This window comes from Aquarana catesbeiana, linkage group LG06 (assembly GCF_042186555.1).
Source record: "Aquarana catesbeiana isolate 2022-GZ linkage group LG06, ASM4218655v1, whole genome shotgun sequence".
NCBI classification, from domain to species: domain Eukaryota; kingdom Metazoa; phylum Chordata; class Amphibia; order Anura; family Ranidae; genus Aquarana; species Aquarana catesbeiana.
The window spans coordinates 377,566,048-377,590,388 of record NC_133329.1 but is presented as its reverse complement, the minus strand read 5'-3'; the positions used below and the strand labels follow the sequence as shown (position 1 = coordinate 377,590,388).

At 44.3% G+C, this 24,341-nt stretch overlaps 1 protein-coding gene across 6 annotated transcripts in view; it reads right to left on the bottom strand.

Moving 5' to 3' along the window:
- The window catches only part of LRP1B (LDL receptor related protein 1B), a 2,172,167-nt gene that overhangs the window by 938,587 nt on the left and 1,209,239 nt on the right, over positions 1-24,341 (bottom strand). For all 6 annotated transcript variants that reach the window (XM_073634235.1, XM_073634238.1, XM_073634240.1 and 3 more), the window contains exon 18: positions 18,693-18,809. In XM_073634235.1, coding sequence (XP_073490336.1) covers positions 18,693-18,809 — 117 coding nt within the window. The remainder of the gene's footprint in view (positions 1-18,692; positions 18,810-24,341) is intronic.

Sequence of the window (24,341 nt, the reverse complement as noted above, 5' to 3'; positions counted from 1 at the left end):
AATGCAGTTTTGATAGTAAGCTCTCTGACAGACAGTGATTTATCGAGTTGTGAGAAGAACTCAAGAACTAGAGGAAGATCCCATTTGGGGAATCTGGGTTTCCTTTGAGGCCTCAGTCTAATTGCCCCTTTGAAAAATTGTTGAATAAGGGCATGTCTGGCCCACGACACCCCAGTAAAGGCTGAGATCGCTGAGACCTGTACACAAAGTGAACTGACAGATAAGGACAAATCCAGGCCTGATTGCAGGAAACTCAAGATGTCCTGAACTGCAGGTGTGCCGCATGACTTAGCTCTAGAAGACATATGGGTCGAGAATTTAGACCAAATTCGCTCATATACTCTGTTAGTGCTTCGTCTTCTTGCATTCAGAAGAGTGGGAATAACTTCCTCAGGGCAACCTAGTGCTTCCAACCTTCCCCTCTCAAGAACCAAGCCCTCAACTGTAGGTGAGCTGGGCACGGGTGAAGAATCGCGCCTTGGGAGAGTAGATCCAATCTGGTCGGAAGAGGAACTGGTTCTTGGAAGCTGAGGAGTGATAGGAGAGGAAACCAAGGCCTGTTGGGCCAGTAAGGAATTATGGCTATTATCTCCACCTCCTCCCACCTGAGCCTCCGCAGGAACTGGAAGACAATAGGTGTCGGAGGGAAGGCATATGCTCTGTGAAACCACCAACGTTCTGTCAGTGCGTCTATCCCGTAGGCTTGTGGATCCCGGAACCTTGCGTAGTACCTCGCTAGCTTCTTGTTGCACGGGGAGGCGAAGAGATCGACTTCTGGAGAGATCCCCAATGTTAGGATCCATTTGAACACATCCTCGTGGAGAGACCACTTGTTGTTGTCCAAGTGGACACGTGAGAGAAAATCCGCTTGGACATTGAGAATCCCCAGGACATAAGTTGCCGTTAGGTTGACCAGATTCTTCTGTGCCCAGACCATTATTGGTTCCACCTCTTGTAGCAGAGACAGGCTCTTGGTACCCCCTTGTTTCCTTACATAGGCTACTGCCGTCGTATTGTCCAGTCTGAGTAATACAGATGCCCCTGCTATCAGATGGCAAAATGCCAACAGTGCCTGGAAAGCTGCATGTAACTCTAGGATATTCAACACCAATCTCCGAGCTGGGAAATCCCAGGAGCCTTGAGCCACTTCCGCTAGGCAATGAGCACCCCAACCTCTGTTGCTGGCATCCGACGTTACTGTGATCCATGTGATGGGAAGGATGGAGTGACACTTGCATAGATTTTCTCTTTGAAGCCACCAGAAGAGGGAACTCCTCATGGTCTGAGTGATGTAAATGCACTGATCTTTGCCGCCCGTCCATTGAAGAAGAAATCCCTTCTGAAAAGGACGCATCCTCCACTGAGCCCATTTCACCATTGGTATTGTGGACACCATGGTGCCAATGATCCTCAGACACTGGAGGGCATGGAGATGAGAAGAGGAGAGAGCCAGGCGAATCCTGTCTCGAACTATTGAAACCTTCTCCTCGGGTAGGGAAATTGTGCCTCTTGTTGTATTGAAGAGAGCTCCGAGGAACACCAGGGACTGTGAAGGCTCCAACTGGCTCTTTTCCAGGTTCAGGAGCCAACCGAATTCCCAGAGGGTTGAGATGACTTGATCTCTGTGAATCAGGAGACAATCCCTGTCTTGAGCCAGTAGGAGGAGATCGTCCAGGTAATGATGAAGATGGATCCCTCTGGTTCTCAATAGAGCCACAACAGCCAACAAGACCTTTGAGAAGACTCGCGGAGAAGTCGACAGACCGAAGGGAAGGCATGTGAATTGTAAATGTAGCTGGCCTATGGAAAAACGGAGAAAGCATTGGAAATCTGCTGCCACTGGAACGTGAAAATAAGCGTCCTTGAGGTCTATAGAGATGAGCCAGTCTCCTGGTTGGACTGACTGCAGAATTGTGGACAGGGTTTCCATCTTGAACCTTTCTTTTTTGATGAAACGGTTCAGGTGCGTCAGATCTATGACGGGTCGCCATGCACCGTTCTTTTTCTGGACCATGAAGAGAGGAGAATACATCCCCATGCCACGTTGGTCGTCTGGGACAGGAATGGCCGCGCCTTGATCTAATAAAGATTTCACGTAAGCTGCAAGAATTTGCCTTTTTTCCTCTGTGGCTGGAAGAGGTGTGGGGATACACCTGAGCCTGGGAGCACTGCTGAAAGTCCAGGTGTGACCTGAGGAGATCGTTCTGACAGTCCAAAAATCCTGGATCGAGGCCGCCCAAACATGCCGAAAGCGGAGAAGACGAGACCCCACCCGGCCTGCCTGGGCGGGCCCAATCTCAAAAGGACTTAGTCGGTTCCTTCTCACCCGACGTATTACTCTTAGCAGCTTTCTTGAAAGATGACTGTCTAGCCCTCCAAGATCTGGAGAACTCACGGCCCGGTCTGTAACCCCGTGCCTCCCTGGCCCGATCCTGGTTCTGTTTCCTTGGAAACGATCTTCTTTGGCCTTGTAACCGCCTGTCCTGAGGGAGGAACCCCGACTTACCTCCGGTGGCACGTGTTATGGCACTATCCAACTTATTGCCAAAAAGAGAGGACCCATCAAAGGGAATACGGCACCATACCTGTTTTGATGCAGGGTCTGCCAGCCAAGGACGGAGCCAAAGGGCACGCTTGGCGGTGACTGCAGACAACATAACCCGAGCCACCAGGCGGATAATGTCAATAGAGGCCTCCCCCAGGAAAGCTGATGCCAACCTCAACTCCTGGATGGGTGAACTCTTGGCCACTTCCCCCGAGACATTTCTAAGTGTCTCGTCCACACTGTCTGACCAAATCTCCATAGCCCTTGACATGGCGGCCAGAGCCAAGGCTGGCTTACATGCCATGCCTGCCGTGAGATAGACCCGCTTCAAATCAGAGTCTATCCATCTATCCAAGGCATCTCTGAAAGAGACCGTGTCTTCCAGAGGAAGGGTCACATGTCTGACCAACCTCATCACAGCCGCATTCACTAGAGGGACAGACTCCAACTGCTTAACCTCCTCTTCCTTGAAGGGATAAAGCCTTTGTATCCTTGATAAAAGGGAGTTCTTCCTCTCTACCTTTCCCCACTCGTCCGTGATAACTTCACCTAATTCAGAGAAAAAAGGAAAGTTGACACGCTCCTTCTTCAGCTGTTTGAAGTATTTCCTCTGTTTTGCAGGGGCTGTCACTGGCTCTTCCCAGTTTAGCGTTTCCTTTATGGCTTTAATCAGAGGGGGAAGCAAGGCAAAGTCAAATCCAGTATAAGGGTCTTCTCCCTCAGAATCACTATCTGAGGAGACAGCAAAAGGATGACTGGGTAAAGAGGACTCCCAAGTGTCCTGAGTCTGAGTATCCCTCTCTGGTGGGCACGGGGGCTCTGTAGGAGAAGCCTTGGGTTGACTGGACCCTATCTCTTTCAGACTTTCTTTAACGATCCTTTCTATCAGAGGTCTCAGTTGCTGGTCCGTCCCACCACTTTCTCCTGATGCTTTTGCGTAGCAGGTATCACAGAGGGACTTGCCTATAGGAACCTTTGCCCTACACCCCCAGCAGGCTCCTTCGGCCGCATGAGTGGAGTGAGACTTGGAACGGTGAGATGGTTCCCGGCTACGGTGTCTCGATTTCGAGGAGGAACCGTGATGTCCAGATCTGGAAGAGGAATGCCGGTGATGCGATTTTGAGGAACCACTTCTGTGCGAACTACGTTGCTGAGTAGACCTAGAAGGGCTGACAACAAAAAAAGAAAAAGGTACGTCTGTGTTTAGTGGAGACAACAGATAACTGATGCCCCCCCCCCCCGCAGGCAACACCCAGGTAGGACCCCCGACCATGTACCTGTTGCGAGGGGGCTGGCCACTAGCAGGTGGTGAAGCGTCCATGCTCCTGGAAGGATCCATCAGGGCTGAAAAGACAAGCAACCAATCAAAAGAAAGAAAAGGCAGAAAAGGACAGGCTATTATACCTGTCCCCTAGATGCCCCCTTACCTGGCAAAAAAGATCCAGAGCCAGGGGAGGACCCTGCTATCAGTCTGCAAGCATTCCCAAGCTTGCAGACTCTTTTCACCATTTAAAACTGGCGCCCCTGTGACGTCACCGCCGTGTCAAACCTTCTGCTAGTGCGCACGCGCGGTTACCGCTATACGCGTGCGCGAACCAAGCCTCGTTCTCGTGCCAAACCCGCGCATGCGCAGAACGGGCACGAGAACAAAACCAGGAAGCAAACGGCGGCTGGAACGCAAAAGGAACCAGCCGCTATGCCTGCCAGCCACGCTATACCCGAAAGCATGGGGGAGAACACAGGGAAAACACAGTTGGAAAGAAAAAGACATAACAGGGGACGAGATACACAAAAACTGCTGCCATTAGCAAAAAACGGAACAAACTCACCACTCCTGCCGCGATCGAGACCAGGCCCATCAGGTAAGACAACACAAAAAAAACGGACTTATTCTGGGCAACAAAGGCCACCCGCTAGTAGCTAGGCTGTATGACCAGTGCGCGGATTGCCCGCCAGTGGCTGGGACTACACCATCAGCAGCGCCTCTTCCATATGCCCCTTCCATACCCTGCTAGTAGCTAGGGCTTATTGGAACAATGCGACTCCTGTTCCTTAAGGATCGCTCGGCCAGATCTGATCGCAGGGGAGGACAACAAATCTTCGGGTAGGAAGACCATCTTAGCTAGGTCCTTCGGAGGAGGACAAAAAAAGAACATGGCTGCTGGTGAGGAGCAAAGATTTATGGGAGTTGTGTCCTATAGGGTAGTAGAGGCGGGACTAAACCCACACGTTGGCTGCCATGGAGTCTGTCAGGAAAAGAGGTTTAACCTTAAACTACGTAGAGGGTTCTTTACTGTAAGAGCGGCAAGGATGTGGAATTGCCTTCCACAGGCGGTGGTCTCAGCGGGGAGCATTGATAGCTTCAAGAAACTATTAGATAAGCACCTGAATGACCGCAACATACAGGGATATACAATGTAATACTGACATATAATCACACACATAGGTTGGACTTGATTGACTTGTGTCTTTTTTCAACCTCACCTACTATGTAACTATGTAACTATGTAATAAAGTTCAGGAGGGCAGTATTTTCAATATCAAACCAAAATCAAGAACACGGGGACATGACCTCAAACTAACTGGAGGAAAGTTCAAAGTGAATCTTAGAAAGTGTCCTTTTACCGAAATAGTAGTTCATGTTTAGAATATACTTCCAGCAGAGGTAGTTAGCCAGTCAACGGTAAATGGCTTTGAACATGCTTGGGATAAACAGATCTATACTTAGACAAAAAAGTTAACAAAAAAAATTCAAAAAGTTGTATATTAAAAAAAAAAAAATGGGCAGACTTGATGGACTACTCGGTCTTTTTTCTGCTGTCACTTTTCTATGTTTCTAAAATTGCCAGAATGGGCCGCCAATTCTGATACAGATGCAAAAGAAAAAAAAAAAAAAATTGAAGTCTTTCCTTAGTGCAGGAACACCTGGAAACAGTGAATATATTGTAGACTACAGCAAATTTACTGTGCAAATAATCAAACAGATAACATACATACAGTATCTCACAAAAGTGAGTACACCCCTCGCATTTTTGTAAATATTTTATTATATCTTTTCATGTGACAACACTCAAGAAATGACACTTTGCTACAATGTAAAGTAGTGAGTGTACAGCTTGTATAACAGTGTAAATGTGCTGTCCCCTCAAAATAACTCAACACACAGCCATTAATATCTACAGTAGGTGCCGCCGATATTGTGTCAATCTCGCCGCTGTTAGTGGCGAGATTGACACCTGCAAGCCCCGTTGTGGGAGCCAGCGCCGAGCTCTGTCGATCCCCCCGCTCACCACCCCCAATGGATTCCTATGGATGCGCGGCATCTCGCGGGGGTGGCGAGTGCGAGAAGCACAGCCTCGCAGCGGTGATTTCCAGCGTGATCCCATCGCGCTGCAAACACAATATTGGTAGCAGGTACTGTAAACCACTGGCAACATAAGTGAGTACACTCCTCTTCCACTCCTCCATGATGACATCACGGAGCTGGTGGATGTTAGAGACCTTGCGCTCCTCCACCTTCCGTTTGAGGATGTCCCACAGATGCTCAATGGGGTCTAGGTCTGGAGACAAGCTTGGCCAGTCCATCACCTTCACCCTCAGCTTCTTTAGCAAGGCAGTGGTCACCTTGGAGGTGTGTTTGAGGTGAGGTCGTTGTCATGTTGGAATACTGCCCTGTGGCCCAGTCTCCGAAGGGAGGGGATCATCCTCTGCTTTAGTATGTCACAGTACATGTTGGCATTCATGATTCCCTCAATGAACTGTAGCTCCCCAGTGCTGGAAGCACTCATGCAGCCCCAGATCATGACACTCCCACCACCATGTTTGACTGTAGGCAAGCCACACTTGTCTTTGTACTCCTCACCTGGTTGCCCCCACACACGCTTGACCCCATCTGAACCAAATAAGTTTAACTTGGTCTCATCAGACCACAGGACATGGTTCCAGTAATCCATGTCCTTAGTCTGCTTGTCTTCAGCAAACTGTTTTCGGGCTTTCTTGTGTATCATCTTTAGAAGAGGCTTCCTTCTGGGACAACAGCCATGCAGACCAATTTGATGCTGTGTGCGGCGTATGGTCTGAGCACTGACAGACTGACCCCCCACCCCTTCAACCTCTGCAGCAATACTGGCAGCATTCATACTATTTCCCTAAGACAACCTCTGGATATGACGCTGAGCATGTGCACTCAACCTCTTTGGTCGACCATGACGAGGCCTGTTCTGAGTGGAACCTGTCCTGTTAAACCGCTGTATGGTCTTGGCCACTGTGCTGCAGCTCAGTTTCAGGGTCTTGTCAATCTTCTTGTAGCCTAGGCCATCTTCATGTACAGCAACAATTCTTTTTTTCAGATCTTCAGAGAGTTCTTTGCCATGAGGTGCCATGTTGAACTTCCAGTGACCAGTATGAGAAAGTGAGAGCGATAACACCAAATTTAACACACCTGATCCCCATTCACACCTGAAAACTTGTAACACTAATGGATTAACTTGACACCATGGAGGGAAAATGGCTAATTGGGCCCAGTTTGGACATTTTCACTTAGGGGTGTACTCACGTTTGTTGCCATCGGTTTAGACATTAATGGCTGTGTGTTGAGTTATTTTGAGGGGACAGCAAGCTGTATACAAGCTGTACACTCACTACTTTACATTATAGCAAAGTGTCATTTCTTTAGTGTTGACACATGAAAAAATATGATAAAATATTTACAAAAATGTGAGGGGTGTACTCACTTTTGTGAGATTTTGTATAAGCTATAAAAGCAGAGCGAAGAAAATAACAGACTATCCTGGAAATAGGCTCTGAAGCGAAGGCTGCTTACAGCTGAAAATCTAAAGGCTTTGAAAAAGCCAGAGAAATATAGATATTCAATCCCACTAAAGTCACTTGTAAAAATATGTTTTGTTCTATAAAGCACTCGTGGTAAAGGGATCAGAGCCTAATGCGCAGCTTTATCAGACTGCACTTTGAAAAAATCCTGAAAATGCCATGCATCTCCTGTTTCTGTTTCCAGTTCTTCTTGTTCTATGAGGAGGAGAAATGGCTCAGTGTTTCATAATATTGCCTGGGATCCCTAATCTGATAGTAACCCTGCACTCTGACTACATGGGGTGCGCATATTACCAATAGGCTTGTATGAACCTGACCACATACTGTAGCCACCATAGGGGCATATGAAGCTCCCTTGGACTAACTGGGGGTACCTCAGGACTCAGTAAAGTATTGCCTTTGATTCAGTGCTTTCTCATTCTTAAATTAACATAGGGTGCAAATTATGACGCTAGCATATGTGTCATGTGAGTTGTGGCTTTGATAAAACCTGCAAATGTCTTCCTTGATTGCTGCACTAAAATTAGGTGGTATATTTACAAAAAAAAATGAAATTACTGTGCTTATATCTCAATCATTTGCACAGCCGTTAAAAAATGTTCCTTGTATGTTGCCTAAAATGTTTATTTCCTATGATCAATAGTGCCATCTAGTGGCCATATTTCAGTATTTAACTCAATCAGGAAAACAACACATAATGGCCACTAGATGTGAGCTGCCGTTCAAAGGAAATAAACATATTAGGCATCTTATGGTGTTCAGATGCTTGAGATATTCGCACAGCAACATTTTTCATAAATAGATCCCTTAAGTATTCTGAAAAGAATGCACTTCAAAATGACTTTAGTCAATGAAAGGCATCACTTACATTTTTCCTTTCCAAATGTGACAAGGATAATTTTTAGGGGACTGAATGGAGCTTACCATCAGATATTTCATTGAGGATACAGTTGCCACTTCAGTTTATAACAGCAGACACAATTAAGCTATCATTGTTTTGGTTCCAAATAAATCCTAAACAAAGTCATTTTTAATCTTAATGTGGTTCTAAAGGTAGAAGTTTATTGCATTATCTTAATGCATTTTTTTTTTTTACCTTAACCACTTCCGGCCCACGCTATAGCTGAAAGACGGCTACAGTGCAAACTTACTTTGCGGGGAGGGCATACGTTGACGTCATCCCGTGATTGCGCGGCCCACGTGCCGCCTTGAGGCACCCGAGCAACGCGCTTTGTGAGCGATGAGTCCTTCGGACTCGGCTAATCACAGATTGGGGTAAAGAGCCAATCACAGTAGCCCTTAACCATGTGATCAACTGTGTCCAATGACAGCTGCTCACGATGTAAACACAAGCAATTATCGTATTTCCTTTTCTTTACGCTGACAGCCTGAGGACAGGAAAGAGCCAGTAACCGGCTTGTGTTAAAGAGACCTCTACACTGATAATCAGTGCCCTGGTTATCAGTGCAGTCCCAACAGTGCCTACTAGAGCTGCCTATCAGTGCCCATCAGTGCTGCCAATCAGTGTCCACCAATGCTGTCAATCAGTGATGCCAATCAGTGCCACCTATCAGTGATGCCAGTGTCCACCAATGCTGCCAATCAGTGCTCATCAGTGATGCCAATCAGTGCCACCTATCAGTGATGCCAATCAGTATCCACCAATGCTGCCAATCAGTGCTCATCAGTGATGCCAATCAGTGCCACCTATCAGTGATGCCAATCAGTGTCCACTAATGCTGCCAATCAGTGCTCATCAGTGATGCCAATCAGTGCCACCTATCAGTGATGCCAATCAGTGTCCACCAATGCTGCCAATCAGTGCTCATCAGTGATGCCAATCAGTGCCACCTATCAGTGATGCCAATCATTGCCACCTATCAGTACTGCCTATCAGTGCCTCCTCATCAGTGTCACCTATCAGTGCCTCCTATCAGTGCCCTTCAGTGCCACCTATCAGAACCCATCAATGTCGCCTATCAGAGCCCATCAGTGCCCCCTGTCAGTGCAGCCTCATCAGGGCCTCCTCATCAGTGCCCCACCAGTGCCACCAATCACCGCCGCCTCATCAGTGTAACCTATCAGTGCCCTTTAGTGAAGCCCAATCAGCGCATATCAGGGAAGGAGAAAAATTACCTGTTTGCAAAAAATTTTAACAAACTATAAAAAAAGTTTTTTTCTTCAACATTTTTGGTATTTTTTTTGTTTGTTTAGCAAAAAATTAAATACCACCAAAATAAAGGTTTATTTGTGTGAAAAGGGTACAGTGTTGCATGACTGTGCAATTGTTATTCAAAGTGTGACAGAGCTGGAGGCTGAAAATTGAACTGGGCCGGAAGGGGGTAAAAGTGCCCAGTAGGCGGGGCGGCACAGTGGTCTAGTGGGTAGCACTCTCACCTAGCAGTAAGAAGGGTCGCTGGTTCGAATCCCAACCACGACACTACCTGCCTGGAGTTTGCATGTTCTCCCTGTGCCTGCGTGGGTTTCCTCCGGGTACTCCGGTTTCCTCCCACACTCCAAAGACATGCTGGTAGGTTAATTGGAACCTGTCTAAATTGCCCCTAGTATGTATGAATGTAAGTTAGGGACCGTAGATTGTAAGCTCCTTGAGGGTAGGGACTGATGTGAATGTACAATGTATATGTAAAGCGCTGCGTAAATTGACAGCGCTATATAAGTACCTGAAATAAATAAAATAAAAATAAATAAGTAGGCAAATGGTTAATGCATGCTTGCCCCCCCCCCCCCAGGCTCCCCTAAACAGTCACCTGAACCCGATCTTCATCCAGCCCCGGGCATGTCTGCAGCAGCAAATCTCTCCTCTCCCAGCTCTCAGACGTTTGGCCATTGGCTCCTGCTGCTGTCAATGGAAGCGTGTGAGCAGAGAGTGGGGGGTGGGGCTGTAACTACTACATTTTGCTAAGATTACAATTACATTTTGACATATTTAAAAGAATAGACATTTATGCTTTTGTATACTTATGGGGCAACTGTTTTGTAGAGGGGTTTGCACCGCCCTATTTTAGTTAGTATTAAAGTCTGAACTCTAGGCAACTATAAAAGATACACAATTCTTGCACCTTTGTATTTATTAATATCAGGCACCAGCCTCATGCAGTCCCTGCACAGCACCTCTCAGAGTGGGTAAGGGAGAAGCCGCACAAGGAGCCAATCAGTTGTACTGAAGTGCAAGGAGTATGTTGATGGAAGGAGAGAGCAGAGTGGCAAAGAGATGATCCCATCAGTTTGCTGCTTTTCAATTAACTGTCCAATCACAGGGTAGAGCAATGAAGGAGACCAGGAAGTGAAAGTGAAACTGCAGCAGGGAAAGATCTGGTCTCTTACCCTGCCAGCTGGGTTATTCTCAGGACTTAACCTCCCTGACAGTATTCTCGAGTGTGGCTCGGGGCTAAATTTCAGTCCCATTAGCGGTAACCCCGAGCCACACTCGGGATTACATTGCAGGATCCTGGTGCGGCGTTACTTACCTTGTCCCCAGGATCCTGCGATGTCCCCCGCAGTGTCCGTGGGCTCTGTCTCCCCTGAAGCCTCTCCTTGCCAGGCTCTGTTCCCTGCGAGCAGCGCGACACACGGGGGCGGAGCCTGGCGGCAAATTAAAAAAAAATGTAAAAATCATAACACATACAGTACTGTAATCTTACAGATTACAGTACTGTATGAAATTATTCCACATCCCTTTTGTCCCCAGTGCTTTGGCCCATGCCCTGCATGCAGTTTTATATTATATATACTGTTCTTTTTGCCTGGAAACTGGAGATTGTCCATAGCAACCAAAAAGTGTCCCTTTATGTCAAAAGTGGCTTTAGATCAGCTAGAAAACAGCGATAGTAAATTAGAACACTTGCACTTAGAAGTTAAAGTGGTTGTACACCCTTACATATACCCAGTGAAATGACTAGCCTCAGGCGATACACAGATATGAAACAAATCCTGCTAAATAAGTTGTACCTGATTAGCTGCAGCCTCTCTCCTCTATAGACTTCTAAAACACACAGAGCAAAGGCTTCTTCCCAGCTCCAGAAGACAGGGGGCAGCGATCTGACATCACACACTGCACTGAATGAGAGCAGAGCTCAGTGTAATCTGAGATCTGAGTGAATGGAATGGACACACCCCACTCTGCACTTACTCATAGGAAAACATGCACAGCTGAGGCTGTAAATCACCTGCTTTGGGGAGGGGGGGGGGCATCTCCCGGGATTGCTTGGTGTTGAGATAAATTGTTTCAAGTGACTTGTGCAGATAGTGGGGGGAAGAGAGATCAGATAGGAACCACACTAAGTGCTTTGGACTGAGGCTGGAGCACACAATTGAGGGATATGCTTTGTTTTAATTGCAGAGGTTTACAACCACTTTAAAAGGTACAGTAGCTGCTGACTTTAGTTTTGTAACCTGCTGAAGGTCCCATTTAGGCATTTAATAGAATAACGCACGTCTTAGTGGGATTGCGGTCCTATACATAATCCCTTTAGTGTACAGCACAAAAAACAGATGTACGTCAATATATCTGATGCACAGAAGAATTGAGCTGGTGTCACAGTATTTGAAATCCATTAAAAAGAATTAAACCCATGACAAGACACACACCTTGGGAACCATCAGAACAATGGTATGAAAAGCTTATCACATCAACAGTTGTGATTGACACGTATGATATTTATGTCCTGTCTCTCACAATAGGTCAAATTTCAACATGAAAGCTCTTTTCTAAACTCCATCCACGTGTCCTGTGTTTTAAAACACGTCATGTGATATCTGAGAAATACAAGATACAGACCAATCCACTTAAAAATATAGCTTGGAAACTTTCATATGTTGGCACTCGCCAACACTCTTGTCGCTTTATTATTCAAGCCCCCGCTCCTCCCCTGCAATAGTCTACCAGGAATCTACATGCATAGAAATGCAATGTTGTGGGAGAAAAGTGAGTTATAAGATACTGTAGTCTTGCCCAAAGGCAGGATAACAGCCATGCTTGTCCTAGCAGCAAGGCATCATGGGAAATCTGAATACAACTCAGCATGGACCTTCGTACCATGATACAGTTGCATTGAATCTTTTACCTGTACAGTAAAGCTGTGCTTTGGCTTACAGTTTGTTTTCCGTGGGAAGATCATTTGAGTTATTATGGTGGTCAGATGTGAAATTTCGATATGGTTCTTCCAGAGTCAAAAGCACTCATAATCCCCTCTAACTAGCCTTAATGGCCTGATCCTCATCTATTATTATTATTATTATACAGGATTTATATAGCACCAACAGTTTACGAAGTGCTTTACAACTTGAGAGTAGAGAGTACAAATACAATACAAATACAATACACTTTAATACAGTAGGAATCAGAGATCCCTGTTTATTAGAGCTTACAATCTAAGAGGGGGGGTCATGAGATACAAGAGTTAATAACTGTGGGGGATGGGCTGATGGACAAAATAAATGTACAGTTGTTAGGTGGGGCCAGATAGGCTTCTCTGAAGAGATGAGTTTTCAGGGGTCATCTGAAAGTGGTCAAAGTAGTAGAGTCGGACAGATTGGGGTAGAGCATTCCAGAGGATGGGAGAGGCTCTGGAGAAGTTCTGGAGGCGAGCATGGGATGAAGTGACATGGGAGCTAGAGAGCAGGAGGTCTTGGGAGGAGCAAAGAGAACGATTTGGTTGGTTCTCAGACCAGGTTAGTGATGTAGCTGGGGGCCAGGTAGTGGGTGGCTTTGTCAGTTATTGTTAGTATCTACACATTTAAATGGACTATCAAACTCAAAGGAATCATTGAGTCACATATGCTCAACCTAAGGCGCATTCACTGTGCAGCATTACTAACCAGAACCTAAAATCTTTCTCTATAGCAGGGAAAATGTATCATGACACAGAGTGGTACTGTGGATACATATTGAATACAAAAGTGCCGCGTCCTACAACTATAATAGCAAAAGAAAATACGTGGGGGACTTTGGACTTTGTAGGCACAGTAACAACAAGTGTTTATATCAAAAATAGTTTATTGAGGAAATATATAAATAAAACACTGGTTAAAAACCACAGATCACAAGAATACATTGAGATATTACGTAAAGTAAATCGAGCTGCTTTATACATAGATGGTTTTGTATAGCAACTGCTTTACTTTGCGTAATATCTCGATGTATTCTTGTGATCTGTGGTTTTTAACCAGTGTTTTATTTATATATTTCCTCAATAAACAATTTTTGATATAAACACTTGTTGTTACTGTCCCTACAAAGTCCAAAGTCCCTCACGTTTTTTCTTTTGCTAAAATCTTTCTCTGTCGACATAGATTAACTCATCTTCCCAAAATGTGTACTTACCTTTTTTCCATGGCCTAGGCCCACGGTAATGTTGGGAATCTCCAGCAAAAAACTCATCTTCTCAAAATGCGTACTTACCTCGTTTCCATGGCCTAGGACCACAGTAATGTTGGGAATCTCCAGCAAAAAACGACTTTGCATTGGCCATGCCTGTGCAGTCAATCCCCTTAGACCTTTATGAAGTAGTCTCCCAAGTGTTCCCAGCTTCCGTTGGGTTTAAATGAAGCAGACGGAGTGAAGATTTCAAAAGAAGGCTCCCAAGCAGGTACGTATACATCTGGGTAAATCTTGGGGGGCAGAATTTTCTGAATTGCTTATTAGGGAGGGAACTTTTCTTCCTACCTAGTAGTACTACACAATGATTGTGCCCTAGGGTGACTATCCAATGTGATGCCTGCATATACATCTGGGGAGGATGGAAAATGGGTTAAGAAGAGATCAGGGGCAGAATGCATGAGTGCTTGTATCTGTAAAACAGTAATACACTGTAATATTTTGGGGGTCCGGATCACAAGCCAGCCATGTTTTTGTAAAAACAAGCAGTTTTTATTTCTCAAAAAAACAGCTTATCTTCAGAATTAGACAAAACACTCCATAACGTCTGTTGCACAACAAACGTTTGGCTCACCGCCAACATAAACTTGCCCCACAACAGGGCTGAAAGTTCCTGCTTAATCCAGGGGTCTATACCCAGCAGTATCTCAGCAACCAAACAGCCCACAGCTTTCTCTAGCAACATTTGTCCTGTGTCCTGTTCCACACACAACATTTCATGGACATCTGCTGGCTTCTGGCTGCCCTTTTCAGACCTCTCCCACAGGTGGGTTAATCTGCTCTGGTCCAAGTTACCTGTAGCCAGGGTTGGAGGCTCTTTCCAAGACTCTGGATTTAGGGACCTATATCAGGATTTAATAATCCTGGGAAAACTGTAAATCAGATTTCCCTCTGTAATGGATCACCCAAATTTTTTTCTAGGGTTGCACCAATACTGTATTTTACAGGCGAGTACAAGTACCGATACTTTTGGTCAAGTACTCATCAATACCAAGTGCCAATACCTTTGCGGTGTGATTTGAGCATGCGATTTGAACAGAAATGTGATGTGACTCATGTCCGAATTGCATGCGGTTCATACGCGTGTAAAGGCAGGTGTCCCAGTACTTTTGACAATACAGTGTATCTACCATCCAAGACCCATCCCTGGCATCCTGAGCAACATAGATCATTTATCATAAGTTGATCACTTTCAGGTGTTTAATAAAGAAAGGATTCCCTTTAATATATAAGTTATTATATTCTGTTTTTTGCCTGGAGTTTTCCTTTCCATTTGTACATCTCTATTAGGTTGGGAAAGATAAGAAAAGGCTAAAAGACGTCACGACAAGCAGTCAATCCATAAGGCAAATGCACAATATTCAGCCAGCTCCCTAACTGTCCAGAGGCAGCATTTAATAGTAATTGCTTACATGCCCTTTGTGTGCTTCTCCTGTAACTCTATCCATTGAATCCACCAAGCACCATTCAGGGCTTGACCTCTTGTTCTGCTATTGACTTTTGCTGCATTGAGGGGGAACAACGAAGCTAATTATCAGGGGCCAATCAGTTTGGTTACTTTCTACTCTTTATGGAAAAAAATAAAAAATAATGGCCGAGCACAGGTCTACAAATAGTTCTTATGCTCTCCTTTCATCTTATACATTGTGTGTATGTCTATTCACTGCCAGCAGCCAAGTAAAAAAGAACAAATGGTTACCAGGCAACCGGCATTGATTGAACATAGCAAAACAACGTGAATTATTTCTATATTGCATACACACACACATACCACTATGGAAAGGAGGAAGGCGGGGGATGCTCATCCTTTCCACTTCTTATTAATTTTCCGTTTTACACACTTTCCACTACCAGAGACAATTTGCGAAGAAAGTAACCCCAGACGTTTACCCCCTTGGGGTGAGAAGCGGCCTGTATCCTGCATATTACATACATAATAGTATCTTGCCTGTTTATGTATGTATCATTCATGCAATGTAATAGTTGTGCTGCCAGCCATGTCCCACATCAACAGTGCTGAATGTAGGAGATTGAAACAGTTAGAAAAGGAAATAGGGCTTGTAGTGTCCTCACTTGGCTCTTGGTTGCTTTGGGGATTAGCAGTATATGTGGGGAAGATAAATATTGTGAACGTGAAGCAGGATACTCCCCACCATGTTTTATGTTTATTTCTCAGATGTCAGCGAATAGCAGGATGTGGCACCATTACTGCCAATGTGTACCAAAACTATTCCCTCTATCATTGTGTGGTAGGACTCCGCCCTTCATCAATGTGTAGTAGGACTGTCCCCTCTATCAGTGTGTAGTAGGACTGCTCCCTCCACCCTCCATCAATGTATAGTAGGAGTGCTCCCTCCACCCTCCATCAATGTATAGTAGGAGTGCTCCCTCCACCCTCCATCAATGTATAGTAGGAGTGCTCCCTCCACCCTCCATCAATGTATAGTAGAACTGCTCCCTCCGCCCTCCATCAATGTATAGTAGGACTGCTCCCTCCGCCCTCCATTATAGTATAGTAGGACTGTCCGCTCTACCCTCTATCAGTGTGTAGCATGACTGTTCCCTCCACCCTCCATCAATGTATAGTGGGACTGCTCCCTCCACCCTCCATCAATGTATAGTAGGAGTGCTCCCTCCACCCTCCATCAATGTATAGTAGGAGTGCTCCCTCCACCCTCCATCAATGTATAGTAGGACTGCTCCCTCCTCCCTCCATCAATGTATAGTAGGAGTGCTCCCTCCACCCTCCATCAATGTATAGTAGGACTGCTCCCTCCTCCCTCCATCAATGTATAGTAGGAGTGCTCCCTCCACCCTCCATCAATGTATAGTAGGAGTGCTCCCTCCATCCTCCATCAATGTATAGTAGGACTGCTCCCTCCTCCCTCCATCAATGTATAGTAGGAGTGCTCCCTCCACCCTCCATCAATGTATAGTAGGACTGCTCCCTCCGCCCTCCATCAATGTATAGTAGGACTGCTCCCTCCTCCCTCCATCAATGTATAGTAGGACTGCTCCCTCCTCCCTCCATCAATGTATAGTAGGAGTGCTCCCTCCACCCTCCATTATAGTATAGTAGGACTGTCCGCTCTACCCTCTATCAGTGTGTAGTAGGACTGCTCCCTCCACCCTCCATTATAGTATACTAGGACTGTCCTCTCTACCCTCTATCAGTGTGTAGTAGGACTGCTCCCTCCACCCTCCATTATAGTATAGTAGGACTGTCCTCTCTACCCTCTATCAATGTGTAGTAGGACTGCTCCCTCCGCCCTCCATCAATATATAGTAGGACTGCTCCCTCCACCTTCCATTATAGTACAGTAGGACTGTCCCCTCTATCAGTGTATAGTAGGGCTGCTCCCTCCGCCCTCCATCAGTGTATAGTAGGACTGTCCGCTCTACCCTCTATCAGTGTGTAGTAGGACTGCCTCCTCCACATTAACCAATGTGTAGTAGGCCTGTCACTTCAGCTTTCTATCAGCGTGTAGATGGACTGTGCCATCCATCAATGTGTAGTAGGACTGCCCCCTCCTCTCTAATCAATATTTAATAAGCCTGTCACTTCAGCACTCTATCAGTGCGTAGTAGGAATTTCCCTCTACCCTCCATCAATGTGTAATGGGACTGCCCCCTCCCCACTAATAAATGTATAGTAAGACTGTTACTTCAGCTCTCTATCATTGTGTAGTAGGACTGCCCCCTCCACCCTCATCAATGTGTAGTAGGACTGCTCCCCCTGCCCTTAATCAATGTGTAGTAGGACTACTCCCTCCACCCTTAATGTGTAGTAGGACTGCTTCCTCTGCCCTCCATCAGTGTGTATTAGGACTACTCCCTCCACCCTTAATGTGTAGTAGGACTGCTTCCTCTGCCCTCCATCAATGTGTGGTAGGACTGTCCCCTCTATGCTCTATTCATATGCAGTAGGACTGTCCCCTTTGCCCTCCATCAATATGTAGTAGGAGGACTACCCCCTCCTCCTTAATCAATATGTAGTAGAACTGTCACTTCAGCTCTTTATCAGTGTGTAGTAGGACTGTCCCCTCTACGCTCCATCAATGTGTAGTAGGATTGCCCCCTCCTCCCGAATCAAAGTGTAGTAAGTCTGTCACTTCAGCTCTCTATCAGTGTGTAGTAGGACTGTTCCCTCCACCCTCTATTAAAGTGTGGTAGGACTGTCCCCTCAGCCCTCCATCAGCGTGTAGAAGGACTGTCCCCTCTGCCCTCCACCAGTGAGTAGTAAGACTGTTTCCTTGCCCTCCATCAATCTGTTGTAGGACTGTCCCCTCATCCCTAATCAATGTATAGTAAGATTGTCACTTCCGCTCTCTATCATTGTGTAGAAGGACTCTCCCTCATCCCTCTGTCACTGTTAGTGTGGAAAAGGACTGTTCCTCATCCCCCTGTCAGTGCGTGTAGTAGGACCATCCACTCAGCCTTAGGAAAGAGATTGTAGATTGTAGTGCCTTGAAAGCTTGCAGTGCAATTATTTAGTTTATATTAATTTAGCCAATTAATAGTTTTACCATAAATCCAAACTTCTACTATATATATAATATATAATACATAACGTTTGGCTGGATATATGCACATTTAAGGTTTTCAGTTGCCCTGAGTAAGCCCAGCTGCATTTTCACTAATAAGGTTGAGTGGTAGAAAATTTTTGTACATTGTATATATTGCACTACAGCCTTATCCCTATGTCAAGGAGGAAGACCACCTTATCCCTATGTCCAGGAAGACTTCCTTATCCCTATGTCAAGGAAGACTTCCTTATCCCTATGTCAAGGAAGACCACCTTATTCCTCTGATACCATTAATCAGAAATGTCCCCCCCTTTTCCCCTGGGTAGAAACTTTCAGTAGAGTATATTTCATAAATCGATCCTTTAAAAGAAGAATCTTTAGACTTATTACTCACCGCAGGACACAGTTTCATCGGATCTATCTCCACAGTCATCCTCCTGGTCGCACTGCCATGATTTGGAAATACAGCGGCCGTTGGCGCAGGAAAATTGGTGAGGCTGACAGGTCCTGGCTGGAAGGGATAGACAGAATGGAATTATGGTTATGTGAAGATCACTTTAATATACATCAAGGAAATTGCTGACAAAAAACAAACATTTCTAGTGAAAATCAGGTCTGCATTTTATTTATCAAGGGGCTTGGGGTATGTTTTGAGTGTATCTGCCAACAATCCTTGGCATCCGGCCGCAAAATGTATAAACACAAAGACCCGAGACAGCTATTACAGTACATGTTAACCCTGACTGAATGGCATTTAATTTTCCAAAGCACAGTGAGGTTGATTTACTAAAGGCAAATAGGCTGTTCACTTTGCAAGGGAAGTTGCACTTTGCAAGGAAATTTTCCCCAGAGCTTAGTGAATGAGGTGAAATTTCCCAAAATCCAATCACATGCAAGGAAAATAAATCAAATTTAAAAAAAAATGGCATTTTTACATGAACATACTTAGATGATGGAAATGACCAGAGCCCCACCTAATTCGTTAAACTCTGGGGAAAATTCCCTTGCAAAGTATAACTTTCCTTGCAAAGTAAATAGTCAACTTGCCTTTAGAAAATCAACATTGCATGCATTGCATTATATTCTACACTAAATGTGTTCCTAGGGATTGTTTTTTTTTTTGTTTTTAACAGAGAAAATTTATTGAGACATTTTCATTGTTATACATGTATATGGCAAGTAGGATACTTCATGTGTTGTGAACTCATAAATGCCAACCATTGTAGATCTAAAATAGACAACTACCAAAGGGTTAACTGTGTGCCTTGCCAGTGTTTTTGTGTACTGTGTGCTGCTTTCACTAGGGTAAGATATCGATTCTAGTCCCTGCTTTGCAGAAACACAGAATACTACCCTTCCCCCCTCCGTCAGAACTGAGATGTACCTTGTTTACAAAGGCATATCTCAGATCTCTGTATTTTACTAATGATCGGGGGGTGCCGGAGGGCATCTAGATCCTGGGACCCGCAGATCGTCTTCTGCTGTAAATTTTCACATGCACGCGCGCCCCCTCCAGGAGGTGATGTAGAATCACATATATATATATATATATATACGTGATCCTGCCCACAGCTGCTGTCCTGTAGCAGAAAAAGTGTTATAGGGCGGTCAGCAACTGGTTAAACTCAGTGTGTATAAGGCCAACCGATTGACCTCTATTGAACAGGGAGGGTCACACACAGGTTGAAATTTGCCCGGTCCCTGCTGAACCATTCAAATGTCTATCTGCTATGCCCAGCTTTAATCTCTATTGGAAGAGCTTGTGACAAGATGGCAAGACATGTGAAGACTATGGAGAGGGACAGAGCATGGTCACCCCATAACAGGAAGTGCTTGAATAAGGACCTTTATGGCAGCACCACCACATATTGTTTTAATAAAAGCCACAGATTCAAAAATATTGACAAAGACTTTTAAAATTATTTTAACATGTTACAGTTTATATGAGATTGTAGTCATTGAATTTGCATATACACACAATTAAAGTGGAACTAAACACTCTTAATCAACATTGACTAGTTTTAATCCTTATGCTCCTAGCATTAGTAAATAAATAGGAAAGTATATCATATTTACTTGTTTTATACTTTCTTTTATATCTCTTCAGCTACTTCTTGGTTTTCAGGCCTAGCCAAATGATGTCAGAATATCTCAGGAGCAGATCCAGCCTTTCTGATCTGGGGCGCATTATAAAACGTCTGGGGGCATAATGAGTGTGATAGATTCTGGGTACCAGCATTCCCCATCAGTTCAAATCAGAGACTCTTTTTACATCAGGTGTCCCAATTAGAGTGCTTCTTGCATCAGCTGTCTACATCAGAGTACCCCCTTACCTCAACTCTCCCATTAGAATGTCCCCTTAATTCAACTGTCCCCATCAGAGTGCCTCATAGATCAGTTAATGTACTCAGAGCCTTGGGAGGCATAGCTAATGTAGCACCCTCTAGAGCAGTATTTCTCAACTCCAGTCCTCAAGGCGCCCCAACAGGTCATGTTTTCAGGATTTCCCTCAGATGAAACAGCTGTAGTAATTACTAAGGCAGTGAAGCTGATCAAATCACTTGTGCAAAATAATGGAAATCCTGAAAACATGTCCTGTTGGGGCACCTTGAGGACTGGAGTTGAGAAACACTGCTCTAGAGTGCTACTAGTGTTAGTGCAGGAAAATTTATGTTATGACTCATGGTTAGTTGAATCTGAAATTGGGTCATGGGTTTACTGCAAGTCAGGCTGGATGACTCACAGAGGCAGGTCTCTGGTACCTCCCCCTGGATCTGGAAGTTTGGAGAAACTTCTAGAAGTTAGTGGGTGGAGGCCAGGATTGCTGATCTCCATACTTAAGGGAACTTAGCCAATCCCCAGGCAGAATGTCCTGGTAGGGTGGCTGAGTCAGCTTCTAAATATGATGGAGCCATGCCAGCAGGGGAGTCGAGTGGAAAATGGAATGCTGAGGAGTCTGTCGGTGGCATAGGAGGGACCCCTGGGTCTGGGGGAGGGGCTCCAGGATGGGCTCAAGCTGGCTTGGGAAGATCCTGACAGTATTATGGTTTGGAAAGGAATCTTGCCTGAGGAGCAGCAAGGAGCAAAGAAGACAGAGTGAGTACATCATCACACCCAGAGATTCACAACGGGAGAGACTGCCACATGTAGCAAGCCTTTCAGGAAGAAAGCACTGTGCTAAACCCTTCCTACCCCTTTCTCTGGGAGATCTTCGGAGCAGCCAGGTGGGCTGGTAATTCTTGCCGGCAGTAGAGCTGGGTGGGAGCAGTTCTAAAGAGAAGAGGCGATACTCCTGCATGCAACTCACAACATATTGTACTATTTTCTAAAGAGCTCCTAGTCCTCAAGGGACTTTTGTTTTTGATCATTAACACTGTTGGAGGCCAGGAGGGAGAACGGTCCAGTATTTTTGTACACAAGCTCAAAGAAGCACAGGCTTCTTGTGTCTGGATGTGCGTGTAAAATACTTGTTGCCTGGCTGTGCAGGAATAGGGGAATCATTCACCAGCTCATCCCAACACCCCCTAGATCCAGGCCTGCCCTGAAGTCTTCAGGAGGGGAGAAAGGAGAAGGAGCTTTCTCAGATAAACACACTTCCTGCCTGCATGCCTGAGCTAAGGGCAGATAGAATCCAGAAAGTAAATGTTACATGAATTATTTGCCCTTACTCAAGATGGATAGAAATGCTAGGGAGCTGTTTTTTAAAGGGATGTCTCAACAAAATAAAGCATGGAGACATGGATGGATGGAGGAGTTTGCTTTGAATAGTAAAAATGAATTCAATTGCTTTTTCAGTTTGTGGTGCTCACTGATACAGTTTAGTTCCGCTTTAAGATAATATATAGAAATATGCACAAAAAAAACTACACAAGTTTTCCTTTAAACTAATAATTCAATAAAGTTGTGTGAGAGAGATGCCAATTAGGTATTTATATAACATATGCCATTTTCTATCGTTTTATTTCTTCAAACTGTAACTCTTATTTGCAGCACTTTGTGCAAGCTGTTGTATGTGTTCTCTGTGAATTATGCCTTTTTTTCCTGTCAGTTTCTCTGCAAACTCCAGCAGTTATTAAATTACTTTTAGCACTACTGTTATAACTATTTTGTGATGTGTTGTGACACGCAATTCATCAAGAATTCTAATTGCTTTGGTCTCATATATTTAATATTTTTACAGCAATTTACTTACAGATCGAAAAATGCCACAAATTAGCCTGTGTGGGCAACAGCCAAACACACACACACACACATATATATATATATATCTATATATATCTATATATAGATATATATATATATATATATCTATATATAGATAGATATATATAGATATATATATAAAGATATTTATATATCTATATACTCATAGATATATATCTATATATATCTATCTATATATATGTATATATGTATATATATATATATATATATATATATATATATATATATATATATATATATATATATATATATATTCATATGTATGTATATATATATATATATATATATATATATATATATATATATATATATATATATATCCTCAATATATATATCCTCAATATTAAGATATGTGAAAAAAAACTAGGCTTCCCACATGTTAATGATAGAAGGATTTAAAAAGAACAGAATACGTTTTATTTGTCTAGATGCCAAAATGCTATGGCACATCCGGATCGCAGGTTCTGGTTACAGATTTGTTTTATTATAAATAATACTTCTAGGATCTGTGCCTTTAGAAATGCAAATTTTTTTTTTTAAATTGCCACAGAAAGAATATGAAGAGATTATGAATCTGAATGTATTGTAATTATGTACACGTCTAAGACCGTGGGGAGTTCTGATGCTCTTATCAAATGACAGTCTTGACAAACAGCTTGATTTATTTTTTGTCTCTAAAGAATAATTCATCCAAAGTAGGAAAACTAAAGTCCAAGCCAGCTTGCTCCAGAGGCTGGGAGGTATTTTGAATTCTTGTGTATTGACCTCTGTTTGTCTCATCTCTCCCTACAAGATTGAAATTTACTGACACAACACCCCAAATTTACTGGCACAACCACGTTTTTACTGGCAATTCCAAAAGTTACAAAATTACATTTTTAAGTGGAAATTTCAGTATTTAGGCTACAAAGTACAAATTGCAATTAGCAATGTGATTTAAAGTAGATATTAAGCCATCAAAAACATATTTCTTATTTTGTTTTCGATATAGTAAGTAAGTAGCTCAGGGACAGAACTCAGGAGGGCAAGAAATTAGAATGGGCGGCACACAGACATGAAATTGGCTCTCACAGTGACACTGACAGCAGCGTGAAGCAGCACAGATGATGATGACACCTCACTGACTGGACATGTCCTCTCCTGAGTCACAGTGACAGTCTCTCTCCAGGACAGGTAGTCCCTTCAGTCCACTCCAGTCCAAACAGCACTGCCAGTCCTGCTCTCGGTTTGCCTTGCTTCTGAGGTTGCGGCCGCTCCGCTCAGCTCCCTTGAACCATTACATTACACAACACACTCAGACACTGCCTCCACCAGCTCACCCCCCACCGGCGCCACCCAAACACTGTAGCAGGCCACTAAGTGTCACAGTCATATATTTTTTACTGGCCTACTTTTCCTGTCACTGGCATTTACTGGCAGGAGAAAAAATTCCAGTTTTTTTACTGGCTGCCAGTAAAAACACTGACGGTTGGCAACACTGATAGAGGGCCTCAAATGTGATACCTGAAAGAGTCATACATAATTTTCAGAGTATGGAATGCTACAGAAGATGGGCAGAGATAGTGGACATACTATAGGAGATGATCAGAGACTGGGGAAATACTAAAAGAGATGGTCAGATACTTGGGGCATACTACAGGAGATAGTAAGTGACTTTGAACATACTACAGGAGATGATGAAAGTTTTTGGACAGACTACAGGAAATGATCAAAGACTTTGAAAATATTACAGGAGATGGTCAGCATCTGGGTACATACTACAGGAGATGGTCAGAGACTGTGGACATACTACAGGACATGGTTGGAGACTTTGGACATA